At 32.0% G+C, this 22,324-nt stretch overlaps 2 protein-coding genes across 17 annotated transcripts in view; both read left to right on the plus strand.

Annotated features, from left to right (window-relative positions):
• Positions 1 to 22,324, plus strand: part of LOC117218266 (potassium voltage-gated channel subfamily KQT member 1) — a 271,571-nt gene that overhangs the window by 95,092 nt on the left and 154,155 nt on the right. For all 9 annotated transcript variants that reach the window (XM_076522215.1, XM_076522217.1, XM_076522221.1 and 6 more), the window contains exon 3: positions 13,072 to 13,162. In XM_076522215.1, the coding sequence (XP_076378330.1) occupies positions 13,072 to 13,162 (91 nt within the window). The remainder of the gene's footprint in view (positions 1 to 13,071; positions 13,163 to 22,324) is intronic.
• Positions 18,480 to 21,944, plus strand: LOC117218265 (zinc finger protein 862). Of its 8 annotated transcripts, XM_076522226.1 has the most exons (5): positions 18,480 to 18,731; positions 18,823 to 18,906; positions 19,839 to 20,151; positions 20,248 to 20,335; positions 20,424 to 20,605. In XM_076522226.1, the coding sequence occupies exons 2-5, from the start codon at positions 18,831 to 18,833 to the stop codon at positions 20,463 to 20,465; spliced, it is 519 nt and encodes a 172-aa protein (XP_076378341.1). In that variant the 5' UTR covers positions 18,480 to 18,731; positions 18,823 to 18,830; the 3' UTR covers positions 20,466 to 20,605. The 8 variants fall into 8 exon arrangements, with proteins under 8 accessions (XP_076378341.1, XP_033322440.2, XP_033322439.2 ...); XM_033466549.2 differs by adding an exon at positions 20,712 to 20,745 and having other exon boundaries at positions 18,482 to 18,731; positions 19,839 to 20,641; XM_033466548.2 differs by adding an exon at positions 21,353 to 21,944 and having other exon boundaries at positions 18,486 to 18,731; positions 19,839 to 20,920.

Genomic DNA, 22,324 nt, shown 5'->3' on the forward strand with positions numbered 1-22,324 from the left:
GATTTTCTGAATTTTTAAGGCCGTGCTTCATTCATTATAAAATCGATCCCGAACTTTCGACCGTGCAGCGTACCATGAATTATAATTTGGTTGATACGGCCTTTTATAATTTACTGGCTCCGCCGACTGCGAACATTAATGACGGCTTCGCGTGATCACAGTAATTGAAAATTCTTCTTGTCGGACGGATAAAAATAAGTAATCCGCCGATGTTTTAGTTTACAATTATCGGAATCCCGAAACTGCATAAATGGAAAAGTATTACGTGAATCCGTTATTGAATATTCGTAATAATTAACAATTACGGTAACAAGCATAACATAACAATAAACATTGAAAAAAGATGGCTGACCTGATGATGGATACCATTGTCCCCTACCATTGTCATTGTTGTCGCAAACTGCATAGTTTGGAAATAATTAGTCTTCATTTTACCAAATTTGATCAGCGTAACTATCTCAATCATTATTAACAATGTTATAAAATATTAGAATGAAACATAAACAGATTTGGAAGGACAAATATTATAGTTTCTTGGGATTTCACAAGTTATTGGATTCATCTTGAATGCCTAACAAATTGAAATTGTGAAAAACATGACCTTGAGGAAAGTCTTTTGTTTATCGTAATATTTGCTTGTGCTGTTATAGGTTACGTTGTGGCGTCATATAAAATTTCCTATTTATTTTCTTATGACAGTTCCATAATAATTGTGATGAATTTAATAACTTTAATGAGAAAATTACATTTTGTTTAACCCGAGAAAGATAACCTACGTCGCAGAGGCGCCTGCGAAGTCTGTTGATTTTTGTTAATTTTTCATAGAGGTCTAGTGATTTAAGTTTAAAATTACTTAAAATATAAAAAAATATAATATAAATGCATTTTATTTTTACAATAATGCCAAACCTTTAAAATGACTAGATTAACTTAAATAAATATTCATTGTTAGTATAAAATTGACGCCTTAGAAAAGCATGCGCCTCTGAAGCGTGTGGTTATCTTTTACGTACGTTGTCATATGGTTATCTTTCTAGGGTTAAATAGAATAATCTGAATAAAGTAAGAGGAAGAATATCTAAACACATAAATGTCTTCTTATCGCGTGAGGACTATACAGGATGTCCCAAAATAATGTTATTTGCGAGAAATGAGGGCTGCCTGAGGTCATTCGAAGGTCACTTTTTCCTTACCGAAAATGCAATTCGCGATTTTGTTTACGAGAACTTTGTTAACGAAGAACACTGACCAATGAGGGACGAGTTCGGCAGGCGCAAAGCGGCCGAGGCATACAGCGTAACTGAGCTTCGACCGTTCGTTGGCTCGGCCGCATTGCACCAGCCGCTCATGGGACAGTGTTTTTCGTTAATAACTCGCGAATAAAGCCGCGGATTGCATTTTCGCTAAAGAAGAAGTTACTTTAAGTGACCTCAGAAATCCCTAATTTGCCGACAATGGCATAATTTTGAGACACCCTGTAGATTGTTTATTATTGTCATCATAACGTAAATTCATCATAACGTAAAATATTGTTTCAATCAGTTCTTACGAAAAAGTCTTTACAATTTCGACGACTTTCAAATGAAAAATGTGAAATCGATCGTTTTGGCTGTTTCGGTGGTATGGTATACTAATTCAATTGCTTCGATTCTGTAAGATTTGTCAAATCTGATACTCGGCACGTAAAATCAATGTAAATATTCAATCATTATTTTCTAATAACACTGGTAGAAACATTAGCATTAAGATATAAATTAATATAAATTCTATTCTAATCAATAATATAAAAAAGCTACTCTTAGAAATACAAGTTACTAATAATCATAAAAAAAAAGAAATAATAATATTGAAACTGAAAGACGTGCTCGAAGTTTTAAACTGTAGAGCAATAAATGACAGAAATTTGTGGAACGATTTCACAGATTTCTGTGCAGAACAAAGCGTAATCATTCGAGATCCGTCTTTACGCAGGTAAACGTAGGATTGCGCCGCAATTATGTGCTCGTTCGTCCGCAGTCTAATCGCCCGAGATATCATTTCTAACAGCTCGCCCGGGGGTTGCGCGTAATGAGAAACGCATAAATCATGCGGGTCTAAAAGGTCTAATCAACCGAATTTGCGGAATTAATGTCGGGACATTGGTTCCACTGTGTCCCACTGAATCCTATACGCGTACACAAATTACTCATTCATTGTTCCCCTCTCAATTAATTGCGAATTTGCGGATAAAACCGACGCATTTCCCAATATTATTATTAGACGCTTATTTTACGCGTTCCCGACCAAAACGAGATGAAACGCAAAGTGGAGCAAACAATACAAAACATGAAGTATGCTGAAATATCATTATACTTATTATTAAGTATAAAATATCATTATACCTATTATTAAAACCAAATAATTAACTGTAACAATAGTTATAGTGATGTAACTACCGTAATAGTTTTCATGATAATTAATTGCAACAATAGGTGTAATAATATAATTACTGTAACATTTTTAATTATAATTGTAACATCAATTAATATTATTATTAACTTATATAATAATATAATTACTGTAACAGTTTTAATTATAATCATAATAATAATTTTTATTATTATACCTACTATTATATCTATTGTTGCAAATAATTATAATAAAAGCTGTTATAGTGATTATATTATTATACAAATTGTTACAATTAATAACATCTACTTCCCGCAATCGATATCAATAGTTTTATTTTACGTAACTACAGTCTTGAAAATAATTACATATCTAGTCAAGAAAATTCTTCTATCTTTATTTCTTTTAAAATTGAAGCATATTTAATTGATCATTACATACGCGAAGTGAATAATTGAACAAAACATTTAATTGATTAACATAATAATAACACATTTAGATGAATACTAATATAATCTAAAAAATGTTACGCACTTATTTATCATGTTTTTTAGTCTAATTAAGTTTTTAACCAGGTTTGCAAAAATATCTTATTCTATTGTTTCTGTATCATAATCGAGGAGATTGCGAACTCTATTAGCAACGTTGTGGGCTAAAAAATGTGATAAATAAGTGCGTGATTTCAAAGTTATACCGAGCTACAGATGGTTACTCTTAATTTTTATAAAATGACCGTATGAAAATGAGAATTTGCACAAAATTCCTAGGTCTGGTTAAACAAAATTTTGCAAATATGCATTTTAATTAGACACAATTTGAATAAAAATTTCAGCTCGAAAACTATTATTATTTGAGTTATTTCAATTTTAGTGATAATTACTGGCACCTCGGCCGTCAATGTACCTATCAGAATTAGGCAGAAGGTTATTCGCATAGTGGATAAGAGATAAAGACTTAACGAATACAGTTTTAGGTTAGATTTTACTTTACGGGTCCAGAGATTTTTGACTCGTTTATGTATATTCCCATAGATTTTGTCGAGAAAACTCCAAAAATTCAAGTCCTAAGGTGCGCAAACCATTGGTTCAAAAGTTGTACGACATAACCTCGAATATGCGTCATCCATTTGAATGAAAGTTTCAGCGTGTTACCGAGGTATACAAAATTAATTTCTTTTCATTTTCGTTGCAGACTTTGATCGCAATTTTTAAAAACAATTTCTTAGACATTGTCTAGTAAACTAATCTCTTTAACATTCCAAAAAATTTATATCGCTTGGCGCAATTAGAAATACGTTATTCCGTGTTAAAAGCTGTACGAATACTTTTTACACCGACTGTACGTGTATCGCATACTTCGCCCGCAACAGTTAAAGTATTTTCCGTCGTTTCCTGTTGGCATAAATCGTCGGATGCCGGCACGGGTCGATCAAAGCAGCTGGTTAAGTTATGCGCGTGCGGCGGCGTCGGATACAACGAAATGTCCGTATGGCGCAAAAATAGAAGGAATCGATTGTCAGGGCGCAATTAATACGCGAAGACGCGTGCTGCAGGCCGCCGCGGTGTAAAAGGGTTGAAAGATGAAAAAGAAGAGCCGAACGTGGACAATTATCATAGTAGGTCGACGAAGGTGACCCGCGGAAGCTTAGGCTGGCCAGGGAGGGGTGCATGTCGGAATTATAGTCCACCGACACGCCATCTTAAAGCGTATTCCACGGTGAACCGACTTCGTTAACGCCGTGCTCGTCGTTACTTAACGAGGTATCGCTCGCTAATAAATTACTTATATAAGCGGACGAATCCCCAGCGCCGGGAGCGAAGCGGTGCCGAGCCACACCACGGCAATTACCGCCTCTTCGGATTTCCTCAAGTGATTCCTGCGCTCTCGCTACCAAATCAACTGCTACTTGTTTCAATGTTAACACCGCGTCAGCCTTATCCGAATCACGCTGAAATCACTACCGCATTTTAATTACTCTACCAAGAATTTTCTTACTTCTCTTTCAATTACGGTAAAAGATGATGCAGCGATCGAGACGAAATAAAATAAAATAAGTACAAATTATACAAAGCCGGAAAAAGATCATATTTATCAATCCTCCGTCTTCCTTTGAACGAAATCAAACTTATGGAAGCGACAGCTTCTTCGCAGCCGAATCGCATAATTTCTTTAATACAAGCAGAGTTCTGCTAATTTAATTACATTGTAATTCAATTACGTAATTTAATTACATTGTATAACGATTATGTAATATAATTACAATAAATTTCAATTAATTACATTGTATTTAAAATACATTATAATTCAACTGCATTGTAATTTCAAAAATATATTACATTGTAAAATTCAACTATACATCGTAAACAGCGTTGTGCTAAATTAATTACATTGTAACGAAATTACGTAATTTAATTGTATTGTATTTCAATTACGTAATTTAATAACATTGTATTTCAATTACATTGTAATCAAAGCTGTGCTAAATCAATTACATTATAATTCAATTACGTAATTTAATTACATTGTAACTCAACTACGCGTTGTATTTCAATTACATTGTAACTCAACTACGTTGTATTTCAATTACATTGTAACTCAACTACGCGTTGTATTTCAATTACATTGTAACTCAACTATGTTGTATTTCAATTACATTGTAACTCAACTACGTTGTATTTCAATTACATTGTAACTCAATTACATAATTACAATGAATTATAATGTAATTGAAATACAGGGTAATTGAGATACACTTTTCCAGATTACTGACCAGAATTGTGAAGAATTGAGACACATTTTTATGTTTTTCTTTCATACACACATTTTTTTGTCCTATCGTCCATAATTCCTGCTCCTCGACGTCGTTCATAGTACGTGACGCTATCTTATGGTCACGTTTCTGTCTACGCTTGTTTTGTGTTTATACTAGAATTTTTACTATCCGGATATCCAGAGTTGGGTATCATTTAAGTAATTATTTAAATACAAAATTATTCGTTATTTGAAAGTTTCAATGAAAGACGAAAGTAATTACATTTTATTTACGTAGATCTATAATAAATTATTTAAAAGAGTAAAATTTCTTTCTTATTTAAGAATACAATTCCAATTGTTACTTATTAATTATCATTTAATTGTTTATTATTTAATATTCATTCGGCACAACGCTTCGAATACATGATAACTACATTGTAATTATTAATAATAATTTAATTTATTTATTAATTGCATTATAGTTCTTAATGAAGGTAATACTACCGCTATAAAATAATATAATATTTTTTAATTCTACTACTGTCGAATTACTAATTGCATTGTAATTGAATTGAAGGGCGACCTGAATTACGAATTACAATATAATTGAATTACTTTGTAATTACAATTCGTTGAGTAATTCTATTGTAATTCTGCACAATTCTGATTATAATACAATCACGTAATTCAAACCTTTCAGTTAATCCAATTACTAATTAGTTTAATCACGAGTGTAATTGAAGTGCAATGTAATTGAAATGCATTGTAATTGAAATACGATTTGATTGAATTACAATGTAATTGAATTATGAAATTGTATTACTTCGTAATTATAATTGCTTGAGTAATTCAATTGTACTTGATCTGCACACAAGCCTGTAAAAAAACACATATATAGTGACACAATATGTTACTATATGTATACTACTATATTTTTCTATAATTACATAACATAATAATTGCTATTAACGTGCATGCTCGAGCCATTTAACTTCGTTAAAATTATAAAAATTATTTGGTAATCCTGTCTCATTGATCAGGGGTAGCAGATGTGGAAGATCTAAGGAATTTCTCTCGTTCAAGTAATACACCTTACTTCGACTTCGAGTTAATCTGTTGTACGTACACAGAATGTCGAGTCGACGTAGTGGCTCAGCGTGGATTAAAATTAAGGGAAACCGCGACGGGACAGTTAGAATACAGTACTCTCTACAGAATCGAGGGTTGCAACATTAGAAAATTACGGAAGCTAATCCGCGTGGGAACCTGTAGAATTTCAGCCTCCTATGCGAACTATAGTTAATTGCAAAAGTCTACGTAAATTATGAAACTTTTTATAGTTGGATCCTAACTATAATATTATATTTGGACCTCAATAATAGTCGTGGAGATCAGATATGAATGAAATTTAAATGTATTTATATTATTATTATGAATTCAACTTTATAATTAATATAGTTATTTGACTATCTGGTTTCCGACAACTAATTGAAATTTTTACAAGTTCCATTAAGTTTTATAGGAAAATTAACACGTCTAGAAAGAATACCTTGAAGAATATACTGTGTGAAAAAATATTAATAAATAAAATTACAAAAGTTCATAAGCATTGCCAGATATATTTTTGTTAGAGTAATTCGTCGTTTGAGTGTTAAAATAATTTGTAATTGGAGGCTGAAATTAATTATGATTTTCTACGAAACGTATTTACAGTCAATTTTTATTTAAGATCTTTAACATAAATTTAAGTTAGTTGATTTTAAATAGTGGTAATGTTAATTATGATACACTTTTATTACAAATTTAAATTATAATGAATGTTTGATAAATAAAAGCTTTAAAGTATAGTACATTTTCATTACAAATTTACATTATAATGAATTCTAATTAAATTTTGAACAAAAATTTTTAATTGGAGGTTAAAATGAATTGCAAATTAAAAAAAACAAAGATACCTTTTTTCATTTATTTAAACCTCGTACGATTTCTATTATAATAATAGCTTAAACAAAAAAAGTTTACGTAAAAATACCACAGAAATATTTTCATAATACAAGAAAATATAAAAAAAAAGTTTCAAAAACCAGCCATTTTTATTGGTTTGGTAGTTCTAGAGTTAAAGACGAAATGCAAATGTTTTTAAAATTAATGTACGTCATCAAAGAAATGTCTAACAATTGAAATTACGTTTAAAACTTTTTATTGGTTTCTTGGTTCGCAATTGAAATTGTTCTAAATATCGGAGAATTGATAACGAAATAACTCCGTGTAGATAAGATGTTAATAGACCCATACATACACGTACATTTGTGCAGTTCCATCAATCTGAACTCGAACACTAATCTTTCTGGCAGTTCCGCATGTCCGGTCTGCGAAACACTCATTTCCAGGAGCGCTATCTTTAATCGAGTAATTAATCGTGACCCGAAGTCGGATAAACCGATTTAATCTGTTCCATGTCGAGAGATAATAATATATGTTACGAGATGGATACACTTTGAGCCGAGGTAATGGACACAAAGAAACGTAATCGTTTCGATATACTTGCGATAGGAAATTTTGAAATTTTAAAAATAGTTTGACTCTTCGGTTATATATATATGCAGGGGATATACAATGAGTCACAAAATAATTAGCATAGATAATAATAAAATTTTGGAAAATCATTTTCAATTTCATTTAATTTGCACTTTCAAAAAATTTGTACTATATAACAAAATCACATGTTGTTGTATTATTTATAGGTGTAATTTTTAGTCAGTCATGAACAAACAATTTTGTATACATAGTGCTATGTATAATTATAAACTGAAAGTAACTTTTACATTGTTAATGGTATCTAAACGAAATCTTAACAAAATATCATGTTTGTATATATTTCCGTTTTCTATTATTTCTAATATAGAAATATACAAATATAATGTATTGTTAAGTTCTTTTTAAATATATAGGGTGTTTCAGTTAAAGGAAACCACCTGCTATGAATAATTATAAACTCAATGTAACTTCTATATTTTGACTGATATTTAAACATATATTATATTTATGTTATTTATTAATTCTAATATAGAAATGTAAACGTTACTTTGAGTAACCTGACGATCTCAAATAACTCGTAAAATAATTGTTGTACGAAAAAATGTTTCACATAAAAGTTGCATGGTTTCTAGGGGGACATACAGTATTCTAATCGATTTTATGTTATTTTGCTTTTTTATCAAGATATCAAGGTCACTTTCAATTTTTTTAACGAAACAGTTAATATTGTCACCCGAATTAAAGTGTTGAATTCTACGTAGAAAAGAATTACACCAAATTGCATCTAAAATATACATATATATTGAGATATTAGCGAAAGTAAATTACGTATACTAAGGAAGACAATTAATTAATATGATTGTTAACACAATGTAGTTAGGCAACTTTTTACGAGCGGTCGATCAGTATTGGAAAATACAGTCGTAGATGCTACGCGCATGTTCTGCAATAACAGCAGAAACTCTTGAAAATCTTCCTCGTTCTCTAACAATAAGATTACGTAATTGTATTGATTGTGAAGGGCAGCAGTTTGAACATCGTTTAAAAAATAAAATTTATTTCGTTAAGATCTCAATAACTTTGTATCTTACACCCCATTTGGTGTCATACTTTTTCATATAGAATTTAACGCTTTATCCGAATTTAGGAAAAAATATTAGCTGCTCCATTGAAAAAATTGGTGACATTCATATCTTGACAAAGAAGCAAAATAACATAAAACTGATGAGAATACTATACGTCCGCCCGGAAGCCATGCAACTTCTGTTTGAAACATTTTTTGGTACAACAAATATTTTACGAATTATTTGAGGTCGTTATGTTACAAGGCTCAACCTGTATACAGTGGCGTGAATAGTTATAGGTTCAAAGTAGCTTTTACATTTTTTGTAATATTCAAAAACTATATTACAATTAATAGACAATAGAAATATACAAATATAGCCTTCTTTTTTGTTTTTGTTCATTTTAATATAGAAGTTACTTTGATTTTATAATTATTCACAGCAGTGTAAGTGGTCTCCTTTAACTGTAGCACCCTATATATTTAAAAAGAATTTGGAAATAAATTTACAAAATTGTAACAATTTCCTATTGGATTTTCATATTTATTGAATTTTCTATAAGTGTTCTAATGCTGTTGGAGGGGGGGAGAGGGTGTAGATATCATCTATAATTGGCGCGGTAGGTAATCCCACAGCTGCTTCTAATGCTCGCTCGTGATAGGCACCCTGGAAAAGGAAGTAGGCGAACGTGAGGCAGTAATGCACTAAGGGTGCCAGGTTGTCAGGTATTTTGTTCCCGATCATATTGATGCTATCATTTATAGGAGCATTGTTGAATTAGGATTGCAAGGAGAATAAAGACTGTGAGAAGAGAAGAACATTCCAAAATCTGATCTCCGAGCTTGCGAGTCGCGGAGAGTCTATGCCTCAGATTCTAAGGTAAACGGTGCCGCCCCGTTCCGTTGGGGAGACCCTTCGCTAAAAATACCGCGACGACGGCCGTGTCCTTTCGCCGGAGAACTGCATGAATTGCAAAACTCGGAAGCAGGTGTCGCGGACGTCCCAGTTCGAGGAGCGTCGAGCCGTCGCGTCCGCGGCTAAATGTCTCGATGACAAAACGGTTAAAATCGATACGTAATACATGCATATAACTTCCTCTGCACGTAAATAAGTTCCTATCCCCGGGTGACCCGGTCCTGATTGCCTGATAATGAACGCCGCGACCGAAGTAACGCGCTACCCTCCTCCTCTGCTCATGAATTTCCGTCGGCCCGACCCGGCCCGACGATTCGCGGCGAGCTAAAATGGAGGTCACGATTCATCGGTGTCCTCGATCGTTCAAAGATCTTTTCTTCATTGGACGAGCTCCACTGTTATCCGAAACTCCCGCCGGAATTTTTTCGTTCTCCCTTTTCCTGTTCGCTCCCGTTCTACAGCCGAAACTCGAGCCACGATCGATGCTTTACGAAGCCGAATCCCGGCTGCACGGCTACCGCTTTTTGTCGACGCGATCTATCCCAGTCCGATAATTATTTAGAAGCTTGCCCTCCTTACCGATTTCCACGACCTTGAAATATTTTGCCGAGGTAATCGCATTCAACCGTTTCTTCCTGCGCGTATCATCGCCGCTTCGATTTAATCGGACTTGCAACCAGCAAGGGGAACTTACAATTGTGGAAATCGCTTTTGAAACGGTTGTAGGTATGAAGTAATTTTTTCTTCATTTTCGCTCGGATTGCGCACAAAAATGGGCAATTTGAGATGAGGAGATACGATTATTCGAGCCACGCGGCTCGTTTTTATAGTTACCGATTGTCAACGACTACGAAAACAACACGCAAGGCTCAAGTAATCGTACCACTTCTTCTCAAATTGTCCATTTTTGTTTCCAAGCTGAAGGACAATTAGGGAGAATTTACTGTACATTGAATAAATATGTAACACATAATTTATAATTTAGGTTATTTTATTGAAAAATATATCTTGGAAAAAAGTATTCAGCTAAGCGAGTTTCTGAAAAAAATGTATTTGACCATTCAAGTTTGCATAGAGACGAACAGTAATTCGCTTTATATTCGCAGTATTCAATATTTTAGGAAGTTTTTACGTTCCTATTCTAATTGTCTCTCAGCTTGTAAACAAAAATGGACAATTTCGAAAGAGAAGATACGATTATTCGAGCCACGCGTCTCGTTTTTATAGTTACCAATTATGAACAACTATAGAGACGAAACTCAAGTCTCGAATAATCGTATCTCCTCTTCCCAAATTGTCCATTTTTATGCGCAATCTGAGCGTGAATTAAGGAGAAATTACTATAGTTCTAACGCGACAAGAAAACAGTTTTGCATTTCGCTACTAGTGACGAAGATCGCCGTCAGCCAATAGCGACCGCGATAGCTGTAGCAATGGGGCAGCTAGTAAGAGGGGGAATGTGAACGCAAATGTGCCTCCTTGTCGCGTGAGGACTATATGCTATGAGGACTATATCTAACATCAAAAAACCCTGATACGTTTCTTTGCAATGGACCATTGTTTTCGAGATGTTTTGATGTAAAGTTTTGTACACACCTAGTCAGTAAATTATTTAACGCTCTTCGACAGAACAAGTTATGAGTAAGTCGATAAGGCGGAAGAAAACTGTAGCTAGTAAGTTCGAATCTTCCCGCTGTTGTTACTTTTTTTTTATTGTTTTAATGCAACTTTGAATTGAAAAAATATTTTATTTATTTGTGCATTTCAAGAGCGATTTCCACTACCGTAGGTTCTCTTGCAGGTTGTGAATTTACCTTATTTTGGGTCAAGCAGTCATCTTAAATATGGTTGAAATTGTGATCAGAATAGGTTTCCATCAGATCCCGGCAATTTATATTATGTTAAAACAATGCGCGGGCTTTTCTGCTTCAGATAAGTCAGTCCTAATCCAAAGCAATGCTCGAGTTTTTACTCGAGATAGACCAGACTTAAAGGTGAAGACTCATGTGATGGATAAAAAGAAATTGACTTTTTATTGTATAAATCGATGCTTTTGCATCACAAGAATGTTGTGCACAGTTTTCAAAGTGAAATTCTTTATCGTTTCTGAAGATAATCGCTTCGTGTCGATGATGAAAGAAATCATAAAACTTTAAATCCATTCTTCTCGAAACTGCATTTCTTGAATCGCCATGCAGGATAACTCACAAAATAATTAACCGATTGAGTTTGGTCAAAGCATGTAATGTATAACATGTATAAAGAGTTGTTTGGAATGATGACCTTGGCGATAATGACAAGGTCATGGAAATTTGTGAGGAGACCTCCGAGTAAGTGCCATCGGTCTTTTCCACAATGTCAACAGGACCGGAGTATGGTAGGGGTGAGTTGTTCGTTCGAGAACGGAGTGTAGAAAGGTTAATGGGTTTCTATGCTTTAAGATTTATTGTCGGTCTCCGGAATATTGGGCTACCCCGGTAAAATGTTTCTTTCTTAGCTTTACGCTTTGAATCGGGCTTGAATATATTTCATTCAAAATCAGGTAACGAATAAACATAGAGTATAATGAAATGTTTCAAATACTTTATTATTTTGCGATTATTATTTGTATTAAATGTTTGATCGAAATAAAATGAAGTAAAATTGATCAACGTAAAATACAAAAGTGTTTACAAGATATTTTCAAACTGCGTGATTTTGTTAAAGGAAAACAAACTTGATACTTAAATGTTCTCGAAAATTTACAAGAAAACAATTGTAACAAGGGACGTCTCCTTCGACCTATTCAAGTTTCATGTCGTAAATAATATATAAAATGTAATTTTATTTTATTTAGGAATATTACGTGATTCACTGTTACATATTTAGATATAATAAATAAAAATTTCGAACGTTTGTACTTCTTTAATAATTATCGAAGCAAGTAATGATTATTAAAATCTACTTGCATACCTAACAATAGGTGTATTACTAGAAAATAGACAATTTTAGTACTTGTAACACTTTATTGTACTTGAAGTACTCTATAATATTGTGTGTGTTACTTTTAATTGAACTTTATTGGTTTTGTTCGATTACAATAAAAATAATACAAATTACTAATAAAAACATGATAGACTAATGATAACATGAAATATTTAGATTTATGTGAGGTATTATATTTATATTAAATTTATATTGACCTAACAAAGGTTAACTACAGTATAAAATCTACACCATTGCAATAATTATAAGTGATATTGCAACTGATACTTTTTCGTTACTTCTAATAGATTTATGATTTATATAGAAATTTCTATAATTAATATACAATATATATTTATACGATTATATATAATTATAAAATAAAATTATATAATTTATATATTTATATATAAATCAATTATTCTTATTGTTACTTTTTTGTTTTCAGGTTCATGGTGGTATTGGTGTGCCTCATATTTAGTGTTTTGTCAACCATAGACCAGTACAGTAACTTCGCGAACGAAACACTCTTTTGGATGGTAAGTCTTCATAACGTATGACTTTTTAATTGAGCCGTTTAATTGGATAGTTTTATAAGTTACAATACATCTATCTAGCTAGTCATCAATCTACCTAGTTTTAATTTTAGTTTTAATTAGTTTTATTTGAGTTGACTATAATTTTAGCTGGCAATTTTCATCATAATACTATATACAGGGTGTCCCAAAAATGTCTCGCAATCCGAAAGTGGCGGGTTCCTCAGGTCATTTGAAGCAACTTCTTCCTTTACAAAAATTTTCTCCAAGGCACCGTTAACGAGTTATTAACGAAAAACTGTGACCAATGAGAGGCGAGCTCAGCTGGCGCGAAGCGACCGAACCAATGAGCGGAAGTGGTCTTCGTGCGCTGGTTGGCTGGGCCTCCTCGCGTCAACCGTACTCGATTCTTATTGGTCACTGTTTTTCGTTAATAACTCGTTAACGGTGTCTCAGAGAAAATTTTTGTAAGGGAAGAAGCTGCTTCAAATGATCTGAGGAACCCGCCATTTCCGGATTGCGAGACATTTTTAGGACACCCTGTATAGGGTGTCTCTTAATAATACATGACATTCTATAATCAAAACATTTAATATCGTAAAATAGCATAACAGAAACATGTGCCACTTTCAAAATAAACGGTCCAATTAGAATATGAATGACTTCATAAAACATATTGAAATAAAATTCATATATCATAAAAAAACATGTTGAATATATAATTTACTACAGCTACTAATTAGTAACAATTGAAAATTGAAATTAACTCTCTTGACATTTGTATCAAAAATAAGAACTCGTTTACTAAATCAAAGTTTTAAACATATTTTTTTCTTTTTCACAAACTTGACGATTTTATTTAAAATAAGTTTTACACCATGTTCATCAAACTGGATGATTAATGAGCATAATTAGTACTTCAAAAAACGTATTTTCAAAACTCATCGTCATCAAAGTTGCAAAATAAACGACTTAGTAATTATTTTACAAATAATTTTCAAGCAATAAAAGACAAATATATTGAATCATATAGTATACAATTATTATAATTGATTATATATCTATAAATCAATACTATTTTTGGCGTAAGTTCAAATATTCACGTTGGATAAATTTTGTTTGAAATTATAATTACGTGTCTTATAAAATCTATTATAAGAACAATTATCTGCACGAAAAATTGAAACGGAATTCGCTCCGATATGATTAAAAATTAATTGCAAGGTCGTAATTACGAGGACGAAGAAAATCTTTTACCGTGGTTTTCGGTCATAACGACAATCACAATGAATTTTCCCACGGAAATGTTATTATGTTCGCCGGCTTGCGTTATCACATGAAAAATTTAATAACCGTCTTTGAACCTTTGCATTCGCGCTTGTAAAAACGACGTTTCCTCCAACATTTTCAACTGTTATTCTTTCGTCAAACACGCATGGTTTGAGCTCAAACTGGAACATTTACGATCGAATATTTTGAAGCAGACGATCGAAATCAGACATTTTGTGGACATTATTTCATTTATTATTATTAAAACCACCGTATTCTAATTATAATTTAAAAATATGAACATTAGAACAATGTGTTATACATGTAATAAAAATTTCAAGATTCAAAAAATTTAAACAATAATTAATTTTGACTTATTCATATTATGATAAAAATCGATTAGAGCCTAAATTTCTGGAATTTTGCAATTTTTATAAACTATTGTAAACTCATGTTATCAAGGTTTTAATTACTTTTGCAATTAATTAGTTAGTTTTATGTTATTATATATATAAAAATAATTATATATATAATTATTAGATATAATATTTATATGTGTAAATATTATATATTAAATCTATAATTAGATTTATATTGCAAATAATACGGAATCGTATTATGTAGAAATTAATTTCCCAACTTTCATTTTTTTTAATTAGAAAAAATTATTCTTTTTCTTTGTTGACTCTACTGTCTGACTTTGACCTATACGCGAACATACGACGTAAACATAATCGTCATATATAAATATCAATACAAAACCGATGGATTTTACGTTATACCAGTTTTAGTTAGTTAATGTATACAGTTATAATACAGCCAATTACACGATGTTTAAATTAAAATAACTTGAACAAAGATGAAGTTTTCACGCTGATATTTTACTGTTGTTTGTGTACATAAAATAATGGTTTGTGTAAAAACATTTTTTTTTAATAAAAAAAACGTGGTAATTCGAGAAATAATTTTTACATAATTCGATTCATCGTACAAAATGCTATAAAAATATATATTCTCAAATTTTTATTTGAACAATTACTAGTACGCGGCTTTCAACTAAATCACCCCCATGAACCCTCAAATAAAGATAAAAAATTCAGATGATTATAAAATTATCCTAAATCATTTTAAATCGTAATCTAAATTATCTTCGAATTTGTCGAAATTCGAAGGATTCAATACTTTCCGAGCAGATAATATATTTAGACGATTTTCTCGATAATGACGTGAAAGGCGAAAAATGTTCCGAAAAGTTGCTCCTCAAGAAGCATCGACTTTCCTCAGCTGGCCACCGGTTGCGCCTGATGAAAAGAGGCGGCACCGAACGCAATTTCCGTGAGATCTTCGTGGCAGTTCGAGCAGTTCAATGGAACGTTAAAAGACGAGCTAGAGCTAGAGGATATCAGAGGAGCGAGATCAGACTTCGTGATTTTCTCGGTGACACGCGATGAACAGCTCTTTGTACGTGAAATTTGATTTCTCGTTGAAACAGCGTTCGAGCTTTAGATATTGTGTTTTAGTTCTTTAATTAATTTCCATTTGCTTGTTTAAAACTGAGATACATAAGAATACTTGTGTTATCCAAATGTTGTAACACCAAAATTATTTATACAGTGGCGCCATAGAATACTAGAACAGCTTTTGAAACAAAAGAAATATTCTTAAAATTGGACCGAACATCCTGAACTTTTCTAAGTTTATCATACTTCACACAAATTTCTATTAAAAATCTATTAGAATTTAAATATCTACTCTCTCTCTCTCTCTCTCTCTCTCTCTCTCTCTCTCTCTCTCTCTCTCTTTTGGAAAAATCTATTATAATTTAAAACTATTATTTAAATACCTACAAAAATCTATTATAATTCAGATTCCTATAAAAAGCTGTCATAATTCAAATTCCTATAAAAATCTATTCCAATTTAAATTTCTATTAAAAATCTATTCCAATTTAAATTTCTATTAAAAATCTATTCCTATTTAAATATCTATTTTTTTCTATAAAAGTTTACGGTAATTTAAAAAATTGTTATTTAAATTCCTACAAGAATCTATAATAATTTAAATTTGTAATCAAAATTCATTGATACTGAAATTAGAATCAATACAATATAAGTAGTTTCGCGGATCAAAATATCGGCATTTTCAATTTACGAGAGAAAGTTCGAAATTGCAAGATTCAAAGGTGTGCTTTTATGAAATTAAAATAACTTTTACAGTTTCGAATGATTCAGTTCGATTTTGTCTCAACCCCGTAATCTACAAAGTAAAATTAAATATGTTCGAAAAAATTTGTACATCAAAGGTCACCACGATCTCTTTATTATTTAAACATGGTATTATTTAAACATGCTTAAAAGTTAATAATGCTATAATAAAATATATTGTTTCTTTAAAAGAGTCTACAGAATTATTCTCCATAAGAATAATTCGCATAATTATTACGGCTACAGCATAAAATTTGCTCAAATTTAAAAAATTTACTTCGAACTTAAATATCTCAAAAATGGAGGGAAGAATCGAATTTCAACTTTGTATTTGGCACATGGAAATTTAAAACAATTGCCTGTCGAGCAATATTAGTAACATTAGATTTATGGGCTCCATCGAAATGACGAGTTCAAAATTTTTAAATTAACGTTTAAAGATATTGTAAACATATATTTCTAAAAACCCGAATAAATCAATTTTTGTTACTTTTCTTAATTAATATATAAAATAGTTGATTTTAGCGCTGCGTAAACCTAGTGTTAACTGAGTCATGGTATTAATGCCAGAGAAATCTGATTTCATGGAGTCCTTTTCTCTGACATATTACCCGGTAATCTAGCTGCCATTGCAAAGGAAATCACTGGCCAAGAAAGATTAAAAAGATATGTTCCCCGGAAAGAACTGCTCTACAATGGCCAGTGCGCTGATGCTATTTTTAGAACGTCACGTAGGAGAAAGCCGGAAGGAAGCCAGAGCGGCTGTATTATTAGGGCGAAGTCGCCAATTTGTCAAACCTCGTAATACGTATGTGCGTAAAAGGCACCCCTATAGTGTCCGCCGGAGCTATCAAACCATCAGTAAGTAATAGCTAATAGCGCACTAACGAGGGGTGTAGTGAACCGTGACAATTTTTAGGGAATTACTATTATAGATTTACTAGGTCTCTGAAAATATTTATTTAACACTTTTTTAATCCAAGGGGTTATATATATATATATAAAAGACACCTTCCACAATTTTAATTCAATGCTATTTTTACCAAAAGATTCAAAAGACACCTGCAACGCGCGTTTATTTAACATAATTTTTACCAAAATAGTCAAGAGACACCTTTTGAAATTTTTATTTAAGAATATTTTTACCACAGGGGTCGAAAGATATCATTTACAATTTTATTTCAATGCGATTTTTATGAAAGGATTCAAAAGACACCGACAATGTTTATTTAACACCATATTTATGAAATGGGTCAAGAGATACTTTTTAAAAATTTAATTAAATACTATTTTTACTGGCGAGGTCAATAGACCTCTTAAAATTTCAATTTAACAATAATTGTATCAGACAGATCAAAAAAACACCTTTCACAATTTTAATTTGACAGTATTTTTATTAAAAAGACCAAAAGGCATCATTTACAATGTTCATTTAACACCACGTTTACCAAACCTAACCTAGGTAATTAAAATAATTAGCGGTATTAATTAAAACAACGAAACGTAGCTTCGTCACTATTTAATGGAATACTTTTCTATGTAGAATTCACGTTCTATCCAAATTTGGGTAGAAATACTAACTATCGCATTTAAAAAATTAACGGTAAACTTTATATCTTGATAAAAAAGCAAAATAACATAAAACGGATTAGAATACTATATGTCCACCTGTAAATCATGCAACTTCTGTTTGAAACATTTTTTCATACAATAAATATTTTACGAGTTATTTGAAGTCGTCTTGTTATGAAACTCACCCTGCATATGGTCTAAGAACGCGGTAAACGTATACACGTTAGTTCTCCCATTTTGCCGCACGAGCCGAGGCAGCAGCGAGGTTCACTCCACCATGCCAGATGCCACCTTCGCTCAATTCCCAAATCGGCATCTGGCATTATTTCCTGGCATTCGTCACGACAGTGGTAGCCAGAGGAATAAGCAAGATTTCAAATCGAAAGAGTGGGAGTAAGTCACGCGACAGGTCGGAACGAGTGTGCTAGTCTATCGTTGCTTTTATAACCTATCAAAGCTTAACCACGCGACTGTTTTATATTCTTGTGCATCTTATATTGTATTTTAATATATATTGAGAAATCACGGTAAGGTATATTTCTAATACTAATGCGTTCAAGTGATTAAATTTGTAAGTCATTTCAAAAGTCATTATATTAGAAATGATTATACAAATAGGTGATATAATGGCTGATAAATATCAACCAGGACCCAGTGGAATTCATATTATCGTTGGTAAAGCACCGACTAACGGTGAATCAGGTAAATATATAAATATATATATTAAATATAATAAATAGATATATGTACATATATTGTTGTTAGTATGGATCGATATTATTCTTTCGGCCAAATAGTATCAGCATATTCTACAAGCGAAAATGAGAAGATAATATCATATAAACGTAGGCTAAAAATTGCTTTATTAAAAAATTATAAAAAAATGCAAGATGATAATGGGAGGACTGATTAAGAATATTTAACTATATATATTAGTTTCATAATTTTTGAAAATACAGCATTGACATCTATAAAAAATTGAACGAGTTAGTGAACATAGTTTCGATAAGCAAATACAGATAAGAGAAAAACTACTAACATATTTCTACATCGAACGAAAATCAGTCCATTATTATTTCGTATTTTTCTTATAATTTTTTAATAAAGTATTTTTTTGTGCCTATATTTAGATCACAGTTTTTTCTTATTTTCGCCGGTAGAATATACTGATACCGTTTGGCCGAAAAAACTGGGACACCCTATATAAAATGATATTGGTTACAGACACAACGTTGTTTGAATAACGATACGACGCTGCAATAGAAAATAGGAGCAAAAGAGAGTCAGTTGATGATCTTTAAGGAGAGAGGTTATGATACAGTACCTTCTCAGTAATAAAGATTATAGTTTTATTTATAATTCGGTTTTACATTTTATTATGCCATATAATTACACGGGCGCCTACACAACGATATATATTTATGCGACGATATATGTATATATTTATTATAAGTTTATGTTTAAGAAAACGAAATTTTTCTTACAGCAATGCAAATTTTTTACATTAATGAATTATGATGTAAATATGCATAATTACTTCCCTTAAGCCCTATATATTTTTAATTTCTTTGACATGCGTTTTATATGTTGTGCATTGTATTGTATAATTTAAGTAATCAAAATTTTATCAACAGACAGTGACAGTAGTAGCAGCAGCAGTAGTATTAAGGGTCCACCATCCAAGAAGAAGTTGTACACCCAAAAATTCAAAGATTCATGGTTGAGTGAACCTGTTTTTGCCCCATGGTTGGCCAAGTCATCAAAAAGCAACCTTGAGGCCAAGTGTCATGTCTGCAATAAGGTGTTTTGTGCAAAACGAAGTGCCTTAGTGCAACACGAAAAAACTGTGGCCCACCAAGAACAGATGCGTGTTTCAGGAAAAGGAGTAAACACTGAAATGTTGCAAATACTATGTCATAAAGGAAGCATTAAAAGGGCAGAACTCAGGTATGTGTTAGACATAGTGGAACATGGTAGGAGTTTCAACTCTTGCGATCGCTATGTTGACACAATTCCAGATGTTCATGCGGAATGCAATTGCAGTTGCCCTACTATACAAAATTTAAGGTTGAAACGTACAAAAGTCAGTGCTTTAATTAAAAATGTCATTAACAAGGCAATTATCGAAAAGGTAGCTAACATTTTGAAACATACATTTTTTTCTATATTAATTGGTGAAAGTACAGATGCAGAAAATAGTAACAATTTTGCTATTTTAGCACGCTATATCCATGAGAACAAAATTCATAGCTATGTTCTAGAGTACATTAGTATTAAAAGTGGAACTGCCGATAATTTATTTAAATGTTTTGAATATGCTCTAGCAAAGCACAACATTCCAATAAAAAATATTGTTGGAATCTCTAGCGATAATGCTAATGTCATGGTGGGAGAACATCCTTCCTTTATAACATTATTCAAAGAAAGAAATTCAGAGGTAGTTATAATTCCCTGTATTTGTCAGAAGCTAAACGTCATTGCAATTGAGGCATGTAAATTCATTCCAGATAATGTAAATAAATTAATGCATCGTATCTTTAACTACACTGGACAAAGCGGTAAGAGGATACGTGAATTGGAGGAATTACAAATTTTTGCGTCAAGACATAGAATGGTTGAACCATTAAAAACCAAATGGTTGTCAATGAGCAAATGCATCCCAAGGTTATTAGAACAGTGGGCCGTCTTATTAGCATATTTTGAAGACGAAAATAACGTATGTGCCACAGAAATTCTTGAAGATCTAAATTCACTGTACACTAAAGCGTACTTAGAATTTTTCAATTACAGTTTGAAAATAATAACACGGTACCATACTACTTTCCAAAGTAAAGAAATCCAGATTAGCACCATGATAGAACAATGCCTTGAACTATTAAAAGATTTAGGTTGCAATTTTTTGAAATTAAACCTGATACATAACATAAATTTACACAAAGTAGATCCTTACAATGATAGAAATTTACTACCTCTGCATGAAATGAATATTGGTTCAAAAACTAAATCCACTATTAGTCAATGCGTAGAATCCGAAAAAATTAAACAATTTTACACAAATTGTCAGAATTTTTATCAAGCAGCTTTTAAAGGTGCAGTTGATAAACTACCATTTAATGATATATTTTTTAAATCATTAAAATTTTTACAGCCGTCTGTTGCTCTAGACATCCAGAAACATGAAAACCACATCGAAAATATATTGCAAGTGTTCAAATCAAAATTTGATGATGAAGACGTATTGCAGGAGTGGTATTTTCTTGGATTTCTGGAGGAAAAGATAAAGAATGAGTTACTATCATTAAGTATAAATGACTTTTGGATTAAAATTATTCAAATTTCGAACGAGAGATCACAGAAATTTAAAAATATTTGTAAGTTGGCGTACCTGTGTCTGACTTTACCGAACTCGAACGTAGAAATCAAAAGGTTATTTTCATTGGTAAATAATATTAGAACTAGAAACCGGAATAGATTGGGACATCGTATGGTCGGAGCATTATGCCGTATTCGTATAGATTTAGACAGTATGGGAACAAAATGTTGTAACTATCCAATTACAGAGGAAATTTTAAACAACTTCAATAGTAGAATGTATAAAGATGATGACGTGCCAGATGCATTAAGCGAAATAATTGTACAAGATCAAATGTCAAGCGACGATGATGATGTAGAGCTACATAATTTTGTAAATAGTTAATGTTAATGTAATATTTTTAATAAAAGATATTGTTAAGTTTCTACATATTATTTTATTCTTCTTTCACATGCAAAGAATAATTCATTTCATCACAAAAAGAGCGAAGCCATGTCGCGTTCGTAGTTCAGAATTTTAATGAACACCCTTATGCATCGTTATGCCCCTGACTCCTTCGATCGGAAATATAGCTTACTCTTCTTGCTACCATGATCATGACCTCAACATATCAGTTTTTTCTGTGAATATCAGTGTTGCTAGAGGTACACGAGCGTTAAATCGACGGACGTTGATTGTTTCTCCTTGTTTTATTAATGGAAAACAAGGCAGATTTATCCTTGTTTTTAACTAGGAGAACAAGGAAAGATGATCAATGTCCGTTTTTTCGACGCTCATGTGACTCCGTTCTAAGGGTTAGTTGACCCT

Source organism: Megalopta genalis, chromosome 5 (genome assembly GCF_051020955.1).
Source record: "Megalopta genalis isolate 19385.01 chromosome 5, iyMegGena1_principal, whole genome shotgun sequence".
NCBI classification, from domain to species: Eukaryota; Metazoa; Arthropoda; class Insecta; order Hymenoptera; family Halictidae; genus Megalopta; species Megalopta genalis.